This window comes from Passer domesticus, chromosome 14 (genome assembly GCF_036417665.1).
Source record: "Passer domesticus isolate bPasDom1 chromosome 14, bPasDom1.hap1, whole genome shotgun sequence".
In the NCBI taxonomy this organism is placed as follows: domain Eukaryota; kingdom Metazoa; phylum Chordata; class Aves; order Passeriformes; family Passeridae; genus Passer; species Passer domesticus.
Genome location: NC_087487.1, coordinates 20,153,238 through 20,173,123, shown reverse-complemented (window position 1 = coordinate 20,173,123; position 19,886 = coordinate 20,153,238). Strand labels below are relative to the sequence as shown.

Below are 19,886 nucleotides of genomic sequence, written 5' to 3'. Positions count from 1 at the left end.
TCCTCATGGTGCCGGGATGGCATCACCCCATGGCTCTGTGCTCCCCCACCAAGGGCCCCCCTGCACCACACTGCCACGGCACAGGCCTCCAGGCACGGCCCCAGCACAGCCCAGGGCTGCCCGAGTGACATCCTGCCAGTAGGTCACAGGGACACAGCCAGTGTCCCTGCAGGGCCCGCGTGCCCTGGCCCAGTGCCCAGCCAAGCACACGAGGAGGGGACTCCACAGAGCTGATGGGCAGCACAGTCCTCTGGGGACTGTGGGCAGTCCATGGGCAGATCTCGCTCTGACTGCAGTGAGAGCCAGACGTGGCTGCTCCCCGGGGCCAACAGGGACGGTTCTGGCCGAGGAAGGCACCGAGCCCTGCCGCACACACGTGTCTGAAGGACTTTATATAAAAACAAGAGACGTTTCCGCACACGCACGCGGGGCCGCGGGGGCATCCCTGCCCACCCAATGCAGGGGAAGCTCTTACAGCTCCCCTTCCCCGGACACAATTCACATTTTCCACATATCAAAAACGAACCAAGCACAGACACACAGCACATGCCGCAGGGCTGGCGCTGCCCAGCCGCGCGCGTGGCCCTGGTCCCAGCGGGACGTCACAGTGAGTGGGGGCACGAGGGGTCTGCGGCCGCCCCCTCCTGCCCTCTGCATAGAGGGGGTCAGGGCCTGGCAGAGCCCGCACCAGCAGCCTGAGCCAGGAACCGTGTCTGGCCCTGCAGCAGGGGCGCGGGGCTGGAGCCGCCCTGCAGGACCCTGGAGGGTGTGAGGCACCCCTCACACCCACAAGTACTGAGGTGATGCCCAGGGAGGGCTCTAGGCCCCCCTGGCTGGTGGGCGCTGCCGCAGAGGGTGGGTGCAGGCTCTGGGCATGCACACACAGACAACATGGACCCTGGCAGTGGTGCACGGTCCAGTGAGGCTCAGCAGAGCAGAGGCAGTGGTGAGTGAGGGCTCGGCTCCCATCCCCGTCACACCACCGAGTCCTGGATCTCGGAGCCCAGGCGCACACGGGGTCTTTGGCAGGCAGGAGACACTTCCACGAAGCTGTCACGGACGTGGAGAGGCCTCTTCTCTGACTCAGAGAAGGTGCGTGTGGGTCCTGGGGGCTCATGCACGGGGGTACTGACGATGTAGTTGTCCTGCAGGGCCTGGTAGCCCTTGTGCTCAGGAGCCGTGCTGGGCAGGTTGCTGCCATTCAGGGGCAGGCTCTCCACTGGCTTGCGGGGTGGCTTCTGGTGCCTGCTAGGGTCGCTGGGCTCCAGCAAGGCCTTCATGCCGTCACGGTGCCGCTGCAGGACAAAGAAGGCCAGCACGAGGACGGCAGCGGCAAAGAGCACACACATCACCAGGAACTCGGTCCAGTAGGTCTTGCCGTCCAGCCGTGCTGCAGCGCTGCCCACCGCTGAGGTGCTCCGGGACGTGCTGACCGTCTCCAGGGTGTCACGGCCAGCAGCCACCTTCCTGCCAGAGTTTGCGGGCCCAAGGGCTGGCTCCTGCACGCCCACGCAGTAGCTGGCCATCAGCTTGCGGAACCCCTCCTCCAGCGACCAGCACTCATAGGTGCCCGCACGCTCCGGGCTGCCCACCAGAATGAGGGCCCCGTCGGGCAGCACCAGGTAGGAGGCGTTGACAGGTGCCCCGTTGTGCAGCCAGCGCCGCGAGGCCAGGTTGGAGAGCAGCCGGCACGGCAGCGGCCGCACTGCGTTGGGAGGGAGCTGGATCTGCTGGCACGGGGCGCCTGAGTCTGCAGAGAGAACCCAGGGGAACGTCAGCGAGGGGCAGGGGCTGATGGGAGCGTGGTGGAGCAGGAGGCTGGGATGGGGAGAGCCCCCAGGACATGCACTCGCGCTCACCTGGCGGCAGGAGGATGCGGGGACGGGGCTGGGAGGCGTTGGCCAGCTGGCAGAGCCGCTCTGTGTCAGCATCCTCGATGTCCTGCGCCCAGAGCCTGGGAACAGAGAGAGGGCAGGGCAGCGGGGTGCCGTGGGGTGGAGGGGATGGCAGAGGGTGCAGCACTTACTGTGGGTGTGCCGGGGGATGTGGGGTGACCCTGCGGCAGGCACCCCGGCTCCAGGCGCAGAAGGGGTCCCGTGCCAGCACACATTCCCCACAGCTGCGGTACAGGCTGCAGTTGGCAAAGGGCACCTGGGCCACTGCTGTGTAGGTGGCTGCGTAGACAAGGCCCTGCAGGAGGAGACACACTGGGGTCAGCGGGGCGGGCTCCTGCACACCCCTGCGTTCCCCCAGCCCACAAACAGGACCAGCCCCAAGCAGGCTGAGCCCCCAGTGCCCCCCTCGCCCTGGCTCCTGCCTGGTCCTGGTCCAGCAGCAGCTGGAGAATGGGCTGCCCGTCGGGGAAGAGGCGGATCTCCTCAATGATGTGCACACCGTGGTTCACCCGCACAGCCTTGTGCAGCCGCCCGTCGTCTGCAAGCAGAGGGGCTGTGCTGAGCAGGGCCGGGGTGCAGGCACGCACCCCGCCCCGCCACAGCCCGCCTGCACCCACCCGTGCCCAGGAAGAGGACGTCGTAGGTGCCGTGCAGGCCCTGCGCGCGGTGCACGCCGATCTGCTGGTAGCGCCGCTGGCTCTGCAGCAGCAGCGGCTGGCTGCGCACGGGGCTGTCCATCAGGAAGTGGTCCTTGATAAAGTTCAGCACGCGATCTGGCATCTGCAGCGATGAATTGATCTTCAGGTGCCGCGTGTGGCTGGTGATGCACTGCAGGGAAAGGAAGGGGCTCAGAAGGGCTTGGGGAAGCGGCTGGGTACCACGCTGTGGCAGCCACCAGGACCAGGAGAGCAACGGGGCAGTGCTGCGTCCTGTGCTGGGGCAGGTGCCGAGGGGCCACCTACCATGCCTGGCCGGGGCTCTGGCACGGGGCTGGTGTCCGTGTACCACTGCTGCGTTTCGCGGTTCACCTCCTTGTAGAGCCCGCCGAAGGCACGCTGCACGCTGCGCATGGGGAAGGCGCAGACGGCCGAGCTGCCCAGTCCGCCCTTGTTCCTGTGAGGACAGGCAAGGTCAGGCCCTGGCTCTGCCAAACCTCCGTGCTGCCCTGGGTCCCCACCACTCACCACTGCGAGGTGAAGACACCGTAGAAGAGCGTCTCCCTCCAGCGCAGCTCACCCGGGGTGAGCACAAAGATGTCCTGCAGCACGTTGAAGGGGAACCCATCCTCAGGGTGTGAGCAGAGCAGCTGTGCCTTCAGGAAGGTTGTCCAGCGCCGCTGCAGCACGCGCTCCCCGCCCTGGTCCCCCTGCGTGGCACAGCGGGTCAGGGTGGGATGCCATGAACGCAGGGCACCCCGTGTGCTGAGTGAACGGAGCGGGGCTCCAGGCACCAAGGGGTGCAGACATGCAGGATGGCCCCACATCCCCCCACCCCAGCAGAGAGTCACACCCAGGCACAGCTCCCACACGCCCCTGCTGCCTTATGCCCACCTTGCACACTCGTGCGATGCGGGACACGATGGTGTTCTCAAAATAGTCAAACTCCTTCCCGGTCTCGCTGAAGAAGAAGTAGACCTTGTCGTCGTCGCCCTCAGGGTTGCCGGCAGGGAGGCTCTCCCGCAGGTAGGCTGAGCCCACGAACGCTGGGTCTGGGGGCACAAAGCACCCTCAGCGCTACTGGCCCCATCCCTTGCCTCCCACGCTGCAGGGGAGAGGGACCCCGAGGTGCCAGCCCCAGCACTCACCTTGCAGCCAGTTGAGGGAGTTTTCTGTCTTGAGGGCGATGCGGCTCTCCTGGCTGCGGGAGATGGTCGGCTCGTTGCCCTGGAAGTTGCTGACGGTCCCGGCGTAGAGCTCACCATCTGCCAAAGACAAGTTCCTGCTGGGACCTGCCACGCGCCACCAGCACGGCCCTGCGTGCTGCTGGGGTCTGAGATAGCCTGGTCTTGGGCGGGCAGACGCAGGGAGAGGGAGGCAGGCTAAGGTCCCAGGGCACTGCAGGGTGGGTGAGGGCTCCAGGGTGGCACAGGGAGGAAGGGCGAGGGTCCCAGGGAGTCGTGCCTTACCGACCATGACAGCTGTGGAGCGGTACTCAGGGTCAAAGGGGCAGCGTCCCTTCCCGTCCTCCAGCACCACCTTCCCCGACGCGTCCCGCTCCAGGCTGAAGTGCTGCACGTTCTGCAGCAGGATGAGGCTGTGAGCCAGCAGCACTTGTCCCAGTGCCCAGGACCCCACTGCAGGGCCCTGAGGGCACGGGGGGACCTGCAGGGGACCCTGTTCCTGTACTCACGATGTAGGCGCAGGCGGGGCTGAAGGCGCAGGTCCCACAGGTGTACAGGTGGGTGCTGTTCAGCTGCAGCAGCAGCTTGATGTAGTTGTGACAGTCCCTCTGTGGGGGTCAGAGCACCCAGCTCAGCCCTTGGCTCAGCTGTCCCACCCACACCCACCCTGCACAGGGCACTGCCCGCACCCACCACAGCCCCCAATGCCTGCTGGCAATGGGGCTCACCTGAGGGTCCTTTCCCTTGAACACACACTGCCTCTTCTTTTCCTCATCTGCACTCCACAGCAGCTGTGAAGAAGGGACAGTCACTGGGAGCCCCCCCATCCCTGGCTGTCCACCCACACCCTCCCTGGGCTTGTTCATAGCAACCACATTCTCCCCACCTCAATCATCCTGCTCTGGGGCAGGTGCTCCTGAATGCACAATGGCTCACACAGACCCAAAATGCTGGTGGGGAGCAGATCCCCTGCACTCCAGCCAGCTGGGTGCCCCCTCCCTCCCCAAGGGCCACCCAGCCCATCCCTGGGCTCACCCTCCGAACTGGGGAGCTGGGCTGAAAGTTGCTGGTGTTGAGGGTGAGGAGCAGTTCTCGTGCCCCCAGGTAGAGGGTCCCACCGTCCGGGCTCAGCAGCAGTGCTGTGTAGTTGGACACCCCAGGGGCCTCAAAGCGCCGCACGACTCTCTCGGCCGAGTCTGTGGGGCAAGAGTGACAAGCATCAGCCTCGTGCTGGCACCTGCCCCCAGCACCCTGCACCACGGCTGCTCCTGGCCCCTCTGCCCAGCACCTCGGCCATGCCACCCACCCGGAGCAGCCAGGGCCAGATCCAGCTCTGCCCACACTGCCAGACACACAGCAGTGAACTGTCCAGGGCCGTGCTGTGCCCGAGGCCACCACGAGCCACAGCCACGTCCTGGCCCTGAGGATGCCTCAACAGCCCTGCCTACCACTGGGACAGCTGCCCAGCCACGTCCAGCCCTAGAGCTCAGCCCTGCAGCACGAGAGGCTCAGCCCAGCCCAGGCCCACAGGGACCCCAATCTCACAGCAGGGGGAGATGAGTGCTGGGAGTATGCTCAAGCCCCAGCCCACAGGGCTCAGCTGTGTTGGACACAGGGCTCAGCCCGTGCAGGACACAGGGCTCAGCTCCTGCAGGACACAGGGCTCAGCTCCTGCTGGACACAGGGCTCAGCTGTGCTGGACACAGGGCTCAGCTGTGCTGGACACAGGGCTCAGCTGTATTGGACACAGGGCTCAGCCCCTGCTGGACACAGGGCTCAGCCCGTGCAGGACACAGGGCTCAGCCCCTGCTGGACACAGGGCTCAGCCCGTGCAGGACACAGGGCTCAGCTGTGTTGGACACAGGGCTCAGCCCATGCTGGACACAGGGCTCAGCCCGTGCAGGACACAGGGCTCAGCTGTGTTGGACACAGGGCTCAGCTCCTGCAGGACACAGGGCTCAGCCCCTGCAGGACACAGGGCTCAGCTCCTACTGGACACAGGGCTCAGCTGTGCAGGACACAGGGCTCAGCCTGTGCAGGACACAGGGCTCAGCTGTGTTGGACACAGGGCTCAGCTGTGCTGGACGCAGGGCTCAGCTGTATTGGACACAGGGCTCAGCCCCTGCTGGACACAGGGCTCAGCCCGTGCAGGACACAGGGCTCAGCTGTGTTGGACACAGGGCTCAGCTGTGTTGGACACAGGGCTCAGCCCCTGCTGGACACAGGGCTCAGCTCCTGCTGGACACAGGGCTCAGCCCCTGCTGGACACAGGGCTCAGCTCCTGCAGGACACAGGGCTCAGCTGTGCTGGACACAGGGCTCAGCTCCTGCAGGACACAGGGCTCAGCTGTGCTGGACACAGGGCTCAGCCCGTGCAGGACACAGGGCTCAGCTGTGCTGGACACAGGGCTCAGCTGTGCAGGACACAGGGCTCAGCCCCTGCAGGACACAGGGCTCAGCCCCTGCTGGACACAGGGCTCAGCCCGCTGCTGCCCACACTGGCCCGGGGGCTCAGCCCGTGCCGGACACGGCCCAGTGGCCATGCTGAGTCAGGGAGCGCCTGTCCTGTCCCATCCCATGCTGGCCTGTCCCGCGTGGGTGGCCTGGCCCCGGAAGCCCTTCCTCTCCTACCGCCGCTCTGAATCAGATGGGCCTGGCTGCGTGAGCGGGACACGTCGGGCTGACTCACGCTGCCAACTCCCTGACCCTCTGGGGACTCCCTGACCTCCCCCACCCCCTGCCTGCTCCCAGAGCCCCACCAGGACAAGCCCAGAGCTCCTGCCAGGCAATGGAGCTGTGGGGTGGGACCCTGTGGCTCTCACCCCCCATTGCTCCACAAACCCCAGGTGCCTCTAGATGGGGCAGCATCATCCCCATTCCGGGGGGCTCAGCTGGCCCAACACCAGCCCAGCTCTCCACAGTGGTGAAGAGAGGAGGAAGCTGATGCCCCAGGGCATCCTCCTGTGAGGGGCCCTGCACCCTAGAGGTGGGGTGATGCCACCCGTGGTGGGCACGGCAGCGGAGGGGCAACGGGGCCCCTGTGCCTTGCAGAGCTGTGCCGACACGGGGAGCTAGCTGCTGGTGTGGCTGCCAGGGACCTGTCAGGACAAGACCTGCTTCTTCCAGACAAACCTGCTGCAGGCACATCCAGTGCTCCCAGGGGAGCAGCTCCCAGCTCCTCCCTCCCCCCGACCGCGGCCCCACGTGGCCAGGCTCCCTGGGAGCCACCACCGGACACACAGCGGCCACCGGCCCGCGCTCCCCGCCCAGCTCCTCCCTGGGGTCCAGGCTGGCATCCCCAGGCACTGCCCGTGGCTGCAGCCCCACAGCTCCCACAGGTGTGCAGAGCACGGGGCAGAACCGGTCTGTGCAGGCAGGGCCAGGCAGCGTGGCTCAACACGGCCCAGCACAGCATGGCATGACGCCGAGCTGCTTGTCTCACTGGGTCGCAGCCTCCTGTCCAGCTCAGCAGGTCCCACATCTGCCGGAGCCACCGTGGCCAGCGGTCATGGGAGCATGTGGTGGGGCCACATGTCCAGCAGCGCGCCGAGCCAGGGAGCGCCCGCAGCTGCCCAAACCACGGCACCCTCCCAGCGCAGGACGGGATGGGCTCTGCTGGCCGGCAGCAGCTGGATCCAGCCACCTCCTGGCAGCACAGCCGTGGGTGGCTCCCCCGCACGGCACAGCTGCCAGGGCTGCGCCCGAGCAGCGTGCCCCACGGCTCGCCCAGCCTGTGCCAGCTGCTGGGGGGCTCTGCAGGGCAGGAGGGGGCTGCAACCAGGCCCCCCACTTGTTACAGTTCTGCCTGGCCTAGCACCGTCCCAGATATCCCTCCCTGGCCCCTGGAGAGTGCAGCCCCCAGCACTCTGGGGCCACGCAGCTGACAAGAGCCTGCAGAGGGGCTCAGAGCTGCCCGGAGCCCAGCACGGCACAGAAAGGGGCTGCGGCGTGTCCCCCACCCCAGGACATTCTGAGCAGGGAGGGAGCCCGGGGGCAGAGTTCCCCGGCCGCTCAGCCCACCCCATCTGTAGGGAGCACGGCTGCCACCGGTGCCCTGCTCGCGGGGCACAGACACAGCCACCCCGCAGCACCCCGGGGCTCTGGCCAGCCCTCGCTCCGTGTCCCGCTGGCAGGGGGCTCCCCGTGTCCCCGGGGCTGTCACACGGCGTTTCCGCGCGGCGCACAGCGCCCGGGGGCGCGGGACGCTCCCCGCCCCGGGGGACGCCGCCGGAGCCCTCGGCGGGGGCTGGCTGCCCTCCCCGCTGCCGGCGGACCCCCACCCACCGACGGCCGGCGGACACTCACCGTAGGGCAGGCTGACCCGCGGGACAGGCTCCGGAGCCGCCGAGAGCAGCAGCGCCGCCAGGACCGGCAGCACCGGCCGCGCCGCCATCCCGCCCCGAGCCGCGGGGCTCCGCCGCGGCCGCGAAGCCGCCCGGGCGCTGCAGACCTGCGGGGAGAGAAGGGGCTCAGCGGCTTGGTACGGCACGGCCCGGCCCGCCCCGCTCCGCCCTCGGCACCGGGCGTAGCAGCCGCGGGCGGAGCCGCGCCCGGCCGGACCGAACCGGCCCCGCCCGAGCTTTACCGATCCGTCCCCGAGCCGTGCCCAGCCGGTCCCGGCCGCGCCGATCGCTCCAGCCCCCCGCCCCGCCGGTGCCCCGGGCGGTGGGCCGCTCGCAAGAGGGGGCGGGCGGTTCCCCGCCGGTACCGCCCCCGCGGGACCGGCCCCAGCCCCCGCCCCGCGGCCGTCACGGTCCGGAGGGAACGGGGCTTTGTCCCCGGCGCTAGCGGCAGCCAGGGACTCCCCGCAGCCTCCTCCCCACCCCGGCAGGGAAACCCGCTGGGCCGGGACCGCGGGGGTGCAGGAGGGCTGGCCGGGAGTATATCTTGCTGTCCCCGGAAAAGCTGTCCCGGGACTGTCCTGCTGTCCTGGGAACAGCTCGGCCCCATGGCTGCTACCAGAGCCGCCCCTCAGCTCCTCAGCTGTGCCCCACGGCCACACTGCTGGGGCTGGGGGCTCTGCTGGGCACAGCCCAGCGCTCCCTGCCCTCCCTCGGGAGAAATGGGGCACCACGGGCTGCCTGAGCCAGCCCCACCACGGGCAGACCTGGCCGGCACCGCTGTCCCCACAGGCAGCACTCAGCACAGGCGACAGACCCCTGCCAGCCCCCGTGCCCGTCCCAGGGGTCCCACCGAGCAGGTAGCGCTGGGCAAGGTGCCCTGCCCGGCCCTCGGGGGGCTCTGTCCCTGGCTGGGGTGTGGGGAGGGCTCACAGCCCTCAGAGCACTGCCCACCCGGCCAGCAGCGCCCACGCAACTGTTATTAATGACAACTCCTTACATCGCCATGGCAACGGGGACAGGGGGACAGAGGGATGGGGTCCGGGGATTCCCCTGCAGCGGGCAGCACTCCTGGGGCCAGGGTACCCAGCACTGCCCTCCCAGTGTGGGCTTTGGGGCAGAGCTTCCCATGTCCTTCTTGGTCAGTCCCAGCCCTGGACTGCAGTGGTGGGACCCACTTGGAGCCCCCTGCCCAGGAGAAATGCTCCCCACACTCCCGGAACAGCTGTGCCCACCCTCGCTGGATGCCTGTGCCCACAGTCCCAGGGCAGCTGTGCCCACCCTCGGTGGATGCCTGTGCCCACAGTCCCGGGACAGCCGTGCCCACACTCCCACACGCTGCCCGCTCACAGGTCATACCTGATGTCCAGGGGCCGGGGCTCTGGGCTGCCCCTCTGCCCCAAATCGACTTTGCTCCCTTCCTGTCCCTGCTGCTCCTCCTGTTCCCGATGGAGCCTGACGTTCCTTCCCAGGCCTGGGACAGTCCCACAGCTCCACCCCAGCCTTATCAGCAGCACCCTTTGCCCGGGAAGTGGCATAGACTCAACTTCACCCAGCCAAACACGTCACCCTGAGTAGGGTGGGAGAAGGCACTCACCCTGCAGCCACGGCCCCCTGCCCCACGCCACCTCACGGCGTCCTGGGGGGCTCCAGGGACCTGGCTGCCACCTGTGCATGGCCGTGGTAGGGCTGTGTCAGCACCCCGGTGTGACGGCATGCAGCGGGGACGGGAGCCCCTGCGGGGAGGGCAGCTGCTCCGGGGTGAGCAGGCAGGGCAGGAGCAGGAGGGAAGGGAAGGGGCAGGCAGGGAGGAAAAGGAGGGCAGAGCAGGCAGGGAGGGAGGGCAGGAACAGGCAGCAGAACCAGGCCAGAGCCTGTGCCTTTAAGCGCCACTCCAGCGCTGCTGGCAGCCAGGGCTGTTTACGCCAAACTCCCATTTATCTCCTGTCCTGCCCACGCAGCTGCCAGCGGGGCAGCGCCGGGGGCACCGCAGCACCCTGCCCCGCTCTGCCCTGAGCAGGCCCGAGCGTGCCCCACGCCCTGCTGCAGGCATTGGCACGCATCGGCGCGGCCCGGGCCACCCTCCCTGCCCACTGCCGGCAACGGGGAAACCTCTCTGGGGCTTTGGGCTGCACCAAAACCTGTGGCCTGGGGTCAGCAGGCAGGTGGGGCGGTGCTTTCTGCACCAAATTCCCACGCCAGCGCCCGCCACCCCATTCCCACTGGCAGTGGGTGCCTGGGAATCGGGCACTGCTGCTGCTGCCTGCAGAGAGCGGGACGGGCTGTGTGTGCCTCACCGCTGCTGCTGCTGCTGCTGCTGCCCACGAGCTCCCACTCCTCCGCAGCCTGCCCCTGCGCAGCCCCTGCTCAGGGACCGGGACCCGGCTGGCACGCTGCCCACACCGGGCTCTCCCCACCTTCCCGGGCTCACAGGCTCGCCCCCGGCTCGGCTGGCTGCTGGGAGCTGCCAGACAGCAGCCGGCAGTCCCTGCTCCGAGCACGCACACGCACAGCGAGTGAGCAGGCGTGCATGCACACCTGCAGTGCTGGCCCTGCACAGCCACACAGATGCTCCAGCTGCTCCGCGCCGGCCGCCCGGAGGATACCGGCCGCAGCCGGAGCGCTGTGCTGCGTCCTGGGAAACCTCTGGCCCGACAGCTGACAGGGCTCCCCACGGGGCCCCGGGGCATCCCCTGTTCCACGTGCACCCGCTGTGACACCCTGCCTGAGCCCAGGGCCTCCCACGGGGCCAAGCTGGGCTGCCCCCCACCTCTCCGGCCCACCGTGAGCTCAGACCCTACTGCCAGGACCCCCTGGCACACAGCCAGCCCCACGCTGCCCCACAGCATCCCCTTCGCCCCGGCAGGGCACCTGCACCCGGGGCACCGGGTAGCCCACAGCACACAGCTGTCTCACTACTCCCATCACTCCTGCACGATGGCAGAGTCAGTTCTGAAGACAACAGGCTGTCCCCACAGCCCACCTGTCCCCTGCCCACACCCCACGCTGCCCGCACCCTGCACTGCCTGCCTGGGCAGCTGCAGGACACACGGGGGTGCTGCACGGGCCCCACTCCTTGCTGGGCAGCCCTGGCACAGGGCAGGGAAGAGCCAGCAGGAGCCCCAGCCAGTGAGCACCCCGGGGGACAGCGAGGTGGTGGGCTCGGAGCACAGGCATGTCAGCTCCCTGGAGTGCAGGAATGGAGGGGCCGGGCTCAGGGATGGGTGCCCCCTTCCCAGCCAGTCCTGACTCCGCAGAGCCCAAACCAGCATTGGCCTCCTCAGCCCTGTGGCACCCTTGGTCCTGTGGCACACTTGCCCTAGTGCTCCTTGGGGTCACAGGGGGTGCCAGCCCCCCAGGCAGCCGCAGGCCCAGTTGGAGCAGGCACTTGGGCCCAAGGGATGACCCAAAAGCCCCTGGGACCCCGACCCTCCCTGCACACCAAGCCAGGGGCTGCCTGGGCACCCACAGATCCGTTGTGGCCACATGTCTGGGACGCACAACCCGTGGGCACCCCGCCGGTGTCCGGGGCATGTCACAGCCGTGGGACACGCCGCACACACGCATGTCCGAGTCCCCAGCGGGCACTGACACGCCTGCCTGTGAGCAGCCTGTGACGCCCGCCCGAGCACCGCGGGTGCCTCCGCACCCTCGGCCTGGTGTACGCACAGCCGGCACATGTAAACACACGCAGAGAGGTCACGGGGTGTTCACGCCCTGGGCGGCAAACACTCGCCTGGGAACAGGCTGTGGGAACGGCCCCGGTGTGCCTGCACCCCTCACACACACACACACACACACACACACACACACACACACACATGCACACACATGCACACACACGCACAGACATGCACACACACACACATGCACACTTACACCAGCACACACACAGGCACACCCATCTGCTCAGTCACACAGGCACACCCAGGTGCACACAGAGTGATGGACACACATTGTCACTCACACGCTGTCACACACACAGTCACACAATCACAGTGATGCACACGCATTGTCACTCACACACTGTCACACGCACAGGCACACAGCGATGCACACACATCACACACGCTGTCACACACACAATCACACAGCGATGCACACACAGTGTCACTCACACACAGTGTCACTCGCACAGGCACGCAGCAATGCACACACAGTGTCACTCACACGCACAGGCACACACTCGCACATTCCCACATTCACGCACTCCCAGCCCCCGCACGCGTCCCTGGGGCCCCCCGCGCACGTGCACGCGCCTTGCACACCGGCCCGCGCGCGGCCCTTGCACACGCCCTCGGCGGGCACGCCCGCCCCGCACACTCGCTCCTCTCCTCTCCGCTCCGCTCCGCTCCGCTCCGCTCGGTGCCCGTGCCCCCCGCTGCTCACCCGCTCGGCGGCTCCGAGGCGCGGCGGGAGCCGCAGGCGGCGGGCGGCGGGGGTGTTCCCGGCGGCGGGGCGGCGCGGGGGCGGCTCCGCCCGCAGCACAACAAAGGCCCGGCCCGCCCCGGCCCGCCCCGGCCCGGCCCCGCAGCGCGCCGGGGGCCCGGCCCCGCCGGGGCTGGGGGCGGCTGGCCCCGCCTGGGGACCCGTCCCCGCTGCCGGCGGCGGGAGCTGGGGCGGCCTGGCTCTGCCCCGCGGTTTCTGGGGGGCCCCGGCCCTAAAGGGGTCGTGCCCAGAACTGAGCGTTTCAGCCCCAGCACACTGAGGGGCTACAGGGCCTGGATCGGGGGCAGCACCCGCTGGGCCCCTTCCTGGGCGCTCCTGGTAGCAGGGGTGGCTATGGGACACCCCGTGCCTGTGCACACAGCCTCAGGCATCATGATGAGATCCTTGTGGTGGCGGCGAGCTCAGGGAGTTTGGGGTAATTCAGGGCCCGGGCACCTCATGGCATGTATGGCTCTGTGGGGGTTGGGGACAGCACGGCCGTGGGTGTCCCGAGTGGCACACGGAGCTGGTGGCTGGCAGCGTGTGTCAGCAGTACCCAGAGCTGCCGGGATCACGGCACTGAAACACTCACTGCCTGTGCTGCCCGGGCAGGGGTCCCCAGGCAGGGTCACGCCAGCAGCCCCAGGATGGTGGCCCGAGGGGGGACACAGCCCCCACTCCAGCCTGCGGGCAGCTCCGGGCAGTGCTGGGGCTCTTGCATTTGTGGGCAGCAGAGGAAACACGGCCCCTGTCAGCCCCTCAGTGCCCCCTCCCCGGGCAGACACAGCACTGCCTGCGGGGAGCACAGAGCCCCACACTCTGTCCTTATGCTCCGGCTGGGCCCCAAACCGGGGGATCTGTCGCCCCCTGAGGTGCCAGCCCCACAGCCGGCCCTGCCAGCACTCTGGTGTCCCCAGGGTGGCCAGGCAGGGCACACTGCAGTGGCACAGCGGGAGGGTGGCTGTGCTGTGGCCAGGGATGAACGGCGGTGCCTTTGTCTGGGGCCTTCCCTGGGCCCGTGCCACATGGCCGCTCTCGTCCTCTGCTGGGGGGACTGCCCTGCCGCTGGCCTGACCTCGTCCTGCCGGCGCTGCGGTCACTGGGCGGCTCCAGCCGCGGGGCCAGGGCCAGGGCAGCCAGGGGGGCAGCTGGGGCGGCGGCCGGCAGCCCCCGAGCAGGGCCGGCAGCCCCCGAGCAGGGCCGGCAGCCCCCGAGCAGGGCGGCAGTCCCCGAGCAGGGCAGGCAGCCCCCGAGCAGGGCAGGCAGCCCCCGAGCAGGGCGGCAGTCCCCGAGCAGGGCAGGCAGCCCCCGAGCAGGGCCGGCAGCCCCCGAGCAGGGCCGGCAGTCCCCGAGCAGGGCCGGCAGCCCCCGAGCAGGGCAGCAGCCCCCGAGCAGGGCCGGCAGCCCCCGAGCAGGGCCGGCAGCCCCCGAGCAGGGCCGGCAGCCCCCGAGCAGGGCAGGCAGCCCCCGAGCAGGGCAGGCAGCCCCCGAGCAGGGCCGGCAGCCCCCGAGCAGGGCAGCAGTCCCCGAGCAGGGCCGGCAGCCCCCGAGCAGGGCAGCAGCCCCCGAGCAGGGCAGCAGTCCCCGAGCAGGGCAGGCAGCCCCCGAGCAGGGCCGGCAGCCCCCGAGCAGGGCCGGCAGCCCCTGAGGGCCGGCAGTCCCCGAGCAGGGCTGGCTGGGGCTGCAGGCTGCCGGCAGCACGGGCTGGGCGCTGGGAGCAGGCACAGCGGGACCCCGGAGCGCCGTGACCCCCCCGCGCCGCCGGCCCGCGGCTCCTGCTCTGGTTAATGTTAAAGCCAGCAGACGTCAAGGACTGCTGCAGCTCCCCCAGCCCCTCCGCCGGGGGCTGCCAGCTCCAGGACTGTTTTTCCTCCCAGAGCAGGCTCTGCCCGTCCCATGTGGCTAAAAAAAGCCATCGGCTTGGCTGGGACAGCAGGACAACAAATTCCCAGCCCGAGCAGCCTCCTGGCAACCCTGGCACACTCCATGCACCTTCTTGGGGTGCCCCTGGTGTGCATCACCCCCGTTGTCGCTGTCTTCATCGTAGTTGTCCTCGTTGTCGTCGTCCTCCTCCTCCTTTGCTGTCTTCATCGTCCTCCTCCTCCTGCCCACGCGGGGCCAGGCGAGGTGAAGGTCCCCGGTGGAACAGTGGCAGTTGCCCTTGTCCTGCTGGATCCAGCTGCCGAGTCACGCGCCAGCCGTGAGCAGGGACGCCGGCTTCCATGTAGGGTCAGGCTTCCATGTAGTGTCTGCATGCCCCCAGCCCCACTGTACCCCCCCAGTTTCACACGGGACTCTGCAGCTGGGTTTGGTCCCAGTTCTAGGAGGGTTTTTACAGCTGCGTTTTTGATCCTGATGATGAGTGATGCCGGTTCCACGAGGGGTTTTGCAAACGGGTTTGTTCCCGGGGGGTGGGGCCATTCGCAGTTCCACGAAGGATTTTAAACCAGTGTCTGATCCCCAGGTTTCGTTTCATTTCTGGTCCCAGGCAGGGTTTTGCAGCTAGGTCTGGTCCCAGGGGGTTTTGTTCCCTATTCCATGAGGGGATTTACAACTGGATCAGGTTCTGGGGGAGTTTGGTCCCTGATCCCTGTGGGGTTTGCCAACCAAGTCAGATTCCGTGGGGGGTGGTCCAGATCCCACGCAGGGTTTTACAGCTAGATTTGGTCCTGGGCCAAATTTGGCCTGGCGCCCATTCCACGCGGCATTTTACAGACGGGTTTGGTCCCCGTTCCCCGTGGGGTCCGGCCACGTATCCCTAACCCGACGCACCCAGGGATGCAACATCCCTCCGGTGGGAGTGGGAGCGCTGCGGACCGCGGCCACCCTGTGCGGCAGCACGGGCAGCACAGGCCCGGCCCCACCGCGGGACCCCCGCGGCCCCTCCGGAGGCCCCACGAGGGGGCCGGGGCTCTGTCCCGCCCCGGGGCGGAGAGAGCCGCGCCCCGGTGTCCGCCCCGTCGTGTCCGCCCACGCCATGGCCGCCCGTTACCTCCGCGCTGCCCCGGCGCTGCTCCGCCTGCCCCGCTGCCCGCCGCCCGCCGCCGGCCAGGGCCAGCGCCGCCACTGTGAGTGGGGACACGGGGGCACGGGGCTCGGGCGCCCCGCGGGGCCGGCCCGCCCGGCGGGGAGCGCTGCGCGCCCGCGGCGGGCGGCTCGGATTCTTTCGGGGGGCGGTGTCGGGAGCGGGATCCGGACTCGCGCGCACCGCGGGCCGCTGCCCCCCGCGCCGCGGCTTGCAGCTCGGTCTGCTCCGGGGAGGGTCGCTCCCGCTTCTGCGAGGGGGTTCGCAGATTACTTTGGTCCCAGGGGAGTTTGGTCCCGGCTCCACGTGGCGTTTTGCGCTCCAGCTCGTACCTGGTCTGAGCCTGGTGCGGGGGGGGGTCGCTCAAGGTCCCGGGCCGGCGCGGGATTTTGCCCCCAGGAGGGTTCACTCCTGGTCCTGGTGCCACGCAGAGTTTTGTTGCCTATCAGTGCTCAGGTCCCACTCAGGGAGGGTCACCTCTGCTCTGGGTACCACGTGAGGTTTTACAGCCTGACCACAGACAGGTTTGGCACCCAGAGGGCTTTAGTCCTGGTCCAGGATCCACGCAGGGATTTGCACCTCGGTTTGTGCCTGAATCTGGCCCCAGGGGATTGCACCTGCTCCTGGTTCTGGTCCCATTCTTGATCTCACTGAGGCGTTGGAGCCCGGTGTGGATCCCCCTCTGGGAGGAATGTGTCCCTGTCCCCCTCACGTGGTGGGTTTTGCACTCTGACCCCCACTCCAGCAGTGGTGGTCCCAATAACTGGCCCAGACCCAGTGGGGCTTGCCTGTACCTGTGCCTGAGCCAGGGTGGCAGCCACAGGATGCCTTGGCCCCACAGCAGGGTGTGGAGCTGTGGGACCAGGGGTGCACCCCTAACACCCCGCACTGCTCTCCAGATGCCGACAAGCGGATCAAGGTGGCAAACCCAGTGGTGGAGATGGATGGGGATGAGATGACGCGGATCATCTGGGCCTTCATTAAGGAGAAGGTGATGGGGTCCTCTCCCAGGGACAGGCGGGTGTGCCACAAGTGGAGCTGGGGACTTGTACGGGGAACGGGTGATCCTTGTGCTGCCCTCTATCTGTCCCTCCCGCCTCTGTCCCTCTGTCTGCAGGAAGCAGGTCGTAAAATGGGCACAACTACCAGAAGGACCTTTAAGTGAGGCGGTTCCGGGCAGGGGGAGCTGTCTCACACAGGGAGGCCTACTCAAGGCAGGGGGATCATCCTGCTCAGCGGAGCCACTGTGGGCAGGCAGCCAGGGCTGGCCGTGCCGTGCTGCTGCTCCCCAGGCACCTCACACTGTCCCCCCATTCTGATGCTCTCCTGGCCCCTCAGCTCATCCTGCCCAACGTGGATGTCCAGCTAAAGTACTTCGACCTGGGGCTGCCACATCGGGACAAGACGGATGACCAGGTCACCATTGACTCAGCGCTGGCCACCCAGAAGTACAGCGTGGCTGTCAAGTGTGCCACCATCACGCCTGATGAAGCCAGGGTGGAAGGTGGGCAGGGGCAAGGGCCCGAGCTCCTGTCGCACTGGGGGAGTGCTGAGCCTCCTGTCTGTGCCCCTTGGGATCAGCAGTGCCCTCCCACTGCCAGCTCAGGTTTCTGGTGGGTTGGAGGCTGCACCATACTCAGTGTTCTGCCCCCCTCCTCACCCTGGGGGCTTGTGGGTGCTGTTGGGACCCCATGGGCCTGGGGACACACTGACCTCTGCCCTGTGCCAGCCACGATCTCATGCTGGCTGTCCCTCCCCTTGCAGCAGGGTCTGGCAGCAGCCCGTGGCATAGTGGAGCTGGGTGCTGGCAGGGGCCATGCTTCAGGGGGGCTGGGGGGTCATTCAGGGGTCCCATCTGCATGCCCCACAGAGTTCAAACTGAAGAAGATGTGGAAGAGCCCCAACGGCACCATCCGAAACATCCTGGGGGGGACGGTGTTCCGGGAGCCCATCATCTGCAAGAACATTCCTCGTCTGGTGCCCGGCTGGACCAAGCCCATCACCATTGGCCGCCACGCCCATGGAGACCAGGTGAGCCAGCGCAGGTGACCAGGTGCCAGGTGACCAGGTGAGCTAGCACAGGTGACAGGTGACCAGGTGAGCCAGCGCAGGTGCCCAGGTGAGCCAGCGCAGGTGACCAGGTGCCAGGTGACCAGGTGAGCCAGCGCAGGTGACCAGGTGAGCTAGCACAGGTGACAGGGCCGGCAGCCTGTGGCTGGGCAGCAGCTGCCTCCACCCCTGCCTGACGCTCTGCCTGGCCCCGCAGTACAAAGCCACCGACTTCGTGGTGGACAAGTCCGGGACATTCAAGCTGGTCTTCACGCCCAAGGACGGCAGCGGCGCCAAGGAGTGGGAGGTGTTCAACTTCCCTGGCGGCGGCGTGGGCATGGGCATGTACAACACGGACGAGGTACGGCTGGGGCTCGGGAGCCCTGCGGGGCAGCATGCCTTGCCAGCCCGGGGGATGCCAGGCTGAGGGACAGGGGCTCCTGTGCTTCCCTTGCAGTCCATCTCCGGCTTCGCGCACAGCTGCTTCCAGTACGCCATCCAGAAGAAGTGGCCGCTCTACCTGAGCACTAAGAACACCATCCTCAAGGCCTATGACGGGCGCTTCAAGGACATCTTCCAGGAGATCTTTGATAAGTATGGACCTGGGGTGGGTCGGGGCTGTCCTGGGGCGCTGGCAGTGAGACCCACGCGGGGTGAGCACGGCTGACCCCTGGCCCGGCTCCCAGGCACTACAAGACGGAGTTTGACAAGCTGAAGATCTGGTACGAGCACCGGCTCATCGACGACATGGTTGCCCAGATGCTGAAATCCTCCGGCGGCTTTGTCTGGGCCTGCAAGAACTACGACGGGGATGTCCAGTCAGACATCCTGGCCCAAGGTGGAGCAGGGTACGGTGTGCTGGGCTCTGCAGCATCACCCTGGGGGCTGTCCTGACCGCTGTCCCACCGCAGGGTTCGGCTCCCTGGGGTTGATGACCTCTGTCCTGGTGTGTCCGGATGGGAAGACCATTGAGGCCGAGGCTGCCCATGGCACTGTCACCCGCCACTACCGGGAGCACCAGAAGGTGGGCAGAGCCTGTGAGCTGCCTGTGCCAGGCTGCCCACGGCGTGCTGTCCACACCAGAGCGCTGACCTCTCTCTCTGCGCAGGGACGACCCACCAGCACCAACCCCATTGCCAGCATCTTCGCCTGGACACGCGGCCTGGAGCACCGCGGCAAGCTGGACAGCAACCCTGACCTCATCAAGTGAGCGGGGGGTCCATCCCCGGGGCAGCTCCCTGCCAGCAGCTGCTCTGGTCGCAGTCGTGGCAGGGCCCGTGGCACCAGCTGTGCAAACTGTCCCCAAACCTGTCCCAGGTTTGCGCAGACGCTGGAGAAGGTCTGTGTGGACACGGTGGAGAGCGGGACCATGACGAAGGACCTCGCCGGCTGCATCCATGGCCTTGCCAAGTACGGGTGGCTCGGGGCAGAGCGGGGGCAGCCACCTGCACTAGGGCAGCGTGGCTGCACGGGTGACCATGCAGGGTGGCCACAAGAACAGCATAGTGACCACAGGGACGGGCTGGCCCTGCAGGGCAGCCTCAGGGGTGTGACCAGGAGCTGGCTGTGCACAGTGGCCACAGGTAGCTGCTGGCCTCTCTGGACAGTCCCAGGGACTCGGGATGGCTATTTTATTCACTATTGATTGGGCTGGGCAGGGGCCACATCCTGGACGCAGGGCTGTGGTGCCTGTGGGGGGAGGCAGGCAGGGACCCCCACCAATCCCTGTCTGTCTCCCCAGTGTGAAGCTGAATGAGCACTTTGTGAACACTACCGACTTCCTCGATGCCATCAAGAACAACCTGGACACGGCTCTGGGCAAGAAATAGGAGACAGCTCCCCCATCTCTGGGATGGATGGGGCTGGGAGGGGCCCAGTGCCCCCCAACTCCCCAGCACAGCTCAGGAACAGTTCAATAATTTTTCTAAAGTTTTCTTAGGAGTGTTTTTAAAGCTTTTGTAGCAGGGGAGTGTAGGGGTGGGGGGCGTGTGGGGGTGTGTCTGTCCTGCCCTGATTCATGTACCCCGTAACCGTTTGGTGCCATTAAATATCTCCCCAGCCATGGCACAGCACCTGGCACAGCTTTACACTGCGGGCACGGGGGCAGCCAGAGCCCTCAGCTCAGCCTTGCCAGCTTGGGGGGCCCTGCACGCCAGCATTTTGGCATTATGGGGTTCCCAGCCCTGCCAGGCTGAGGAAGGGTCAGGGCTGGCCAAGGCCGTGTCCCCAAGATGCCCCAAGGCTGGCAGGGGTAGCAGGCACACTGCCTTGTGGGGAACTGAGTGGAGCCACACCCAGCCCCAGCCCAGG

At 67.7% G+C, this 19,886-nt stretch overlaps 2 protein-coding genes across 5 annotated transcripts; one reads left to right on the top strand and one right to left on the bottom strand.

Moving 5' to 3' along the window:
* Positions 1–373: 373 nt before the first annotated feature.
* On the bottom strand, positions 374–15,265 carry SEMA4B (semaphorin 4B). Of its 4 annotated transcripts, none has more exons than XM_064389481.1 (15): positions 14,495–15,265; positions 8,040–8,184; positions 4,771–4,931; positions 4,464–4,526; positions 4,245–4,343; positions 4,021–4,132; positions 3,700–3,816; positions 3,446–3,603; positions 3,080–3,261; positions 2,858–3,008; positions 2,513–2,723; positions 2,318–2,433; positions 2,027–2,190; positions 1,860–1,954; positions 374–1,750 (listed from the first exon to the last, which is right to left on the bottom strand). In XM_064389481.1, exons 1-15 carry the CDS (start codon positions 14,591–14,593, stop codon positions 975–977), a joined length of 2,649 nt encoding a protein of 882 aa, XP_064245551.1. In that variant the 5' UTR covers positions 14,594–15,265; the 3' UTR covers positions 374–974. The 4 variants fall into 4 exon arrangements, with proteins under 4 accessions (XP_064245551.1, XP_064245552.1, XP_064245555.1 ...); XM_064389482.1 differs by lacking the exon at positions 14,495–15,265 and adding an exon at positions 12,464–12,595; XM_064389485.1 differs by lacking the exon at positions 14,495–15,265 and adding an exon at positions 9,434–12,407.
* Positions 15,266–15,415: 150 nt separating this feature from the next.
* Positions 15,416–19,510, top strand: IDH2 (isocitrate dehydrogenase (NADP(+)) 2). Its single transcript, XM_064389491.1, has 11 exons — positions 15,416–15,570; positions 16,427–16,518; positions 16,866–17,031; positions 17,398–17,558; positions 17,794–17,937; positions 18,034–18,170; positions 18,263–18,414; positions 18,488–18,600; positions 18,685–18,782; positions 18,894–18,986; positions 19,318–19,510. Exons 1-11 carry the CDS (start codon positions 15,480–15,482, stop codon positions 19,403–19,405), a joined length of 1,335 nt encoding a protein of 444 aa, XP_064245561.1. The 5' UTR covers positions 15,416–15,479; the 3' UTR covers positions 19,406–19,510.
* Positions 19,511–19,886: the final 376 nt, after the last annotated feature.

Bases quoted from the DNA above. Each gene is read 5' to 3' on its own strand.
- IDH2 (XM_064389491.1), top strand. From the start codon at position 15,480: ATGGCCGCCCGTTACCTCCGCGCTGCCCCGGCGCTGCTCCGCCTGCCC. The intron at 18,171-18,262 runs GTATGGACCTGG...CCCGGCTCCCAG, and splicing joins TTCCAGGAGATCTTTGATAA to GCACTACAAGACGGAGTTTG. The intron at 18,987-19,317 runs GTACGGGTGGCT...CTGTCTCCCCAG, and splicing joins TGCATCCATGGCCTTGCCAA to TGTGAAGCTGAATGAGCACT.
- SEMA4B (XM_064389481.1), bottom strand. From the start codon at position 14,593: ATGAAGACAGCAAAGGAGGAGGAGGACGACGACAACGAGGACAACTAC. The intron at 2,434-2,512 runs GTGGGTGCAGGC...CTCTGCTTGCAG, and splicing joins CGTCCTCTTCCTGGGCACGG to ACGACGGGCGGCTGCACAAG. The intron at 1,955-2,026 runs GTAAGTGCTGCA...CTCTGTTCCCAG, and splicing joins CATCCCCCGGCACACCCACA to GCTCTGGGCGCAGGACATCG.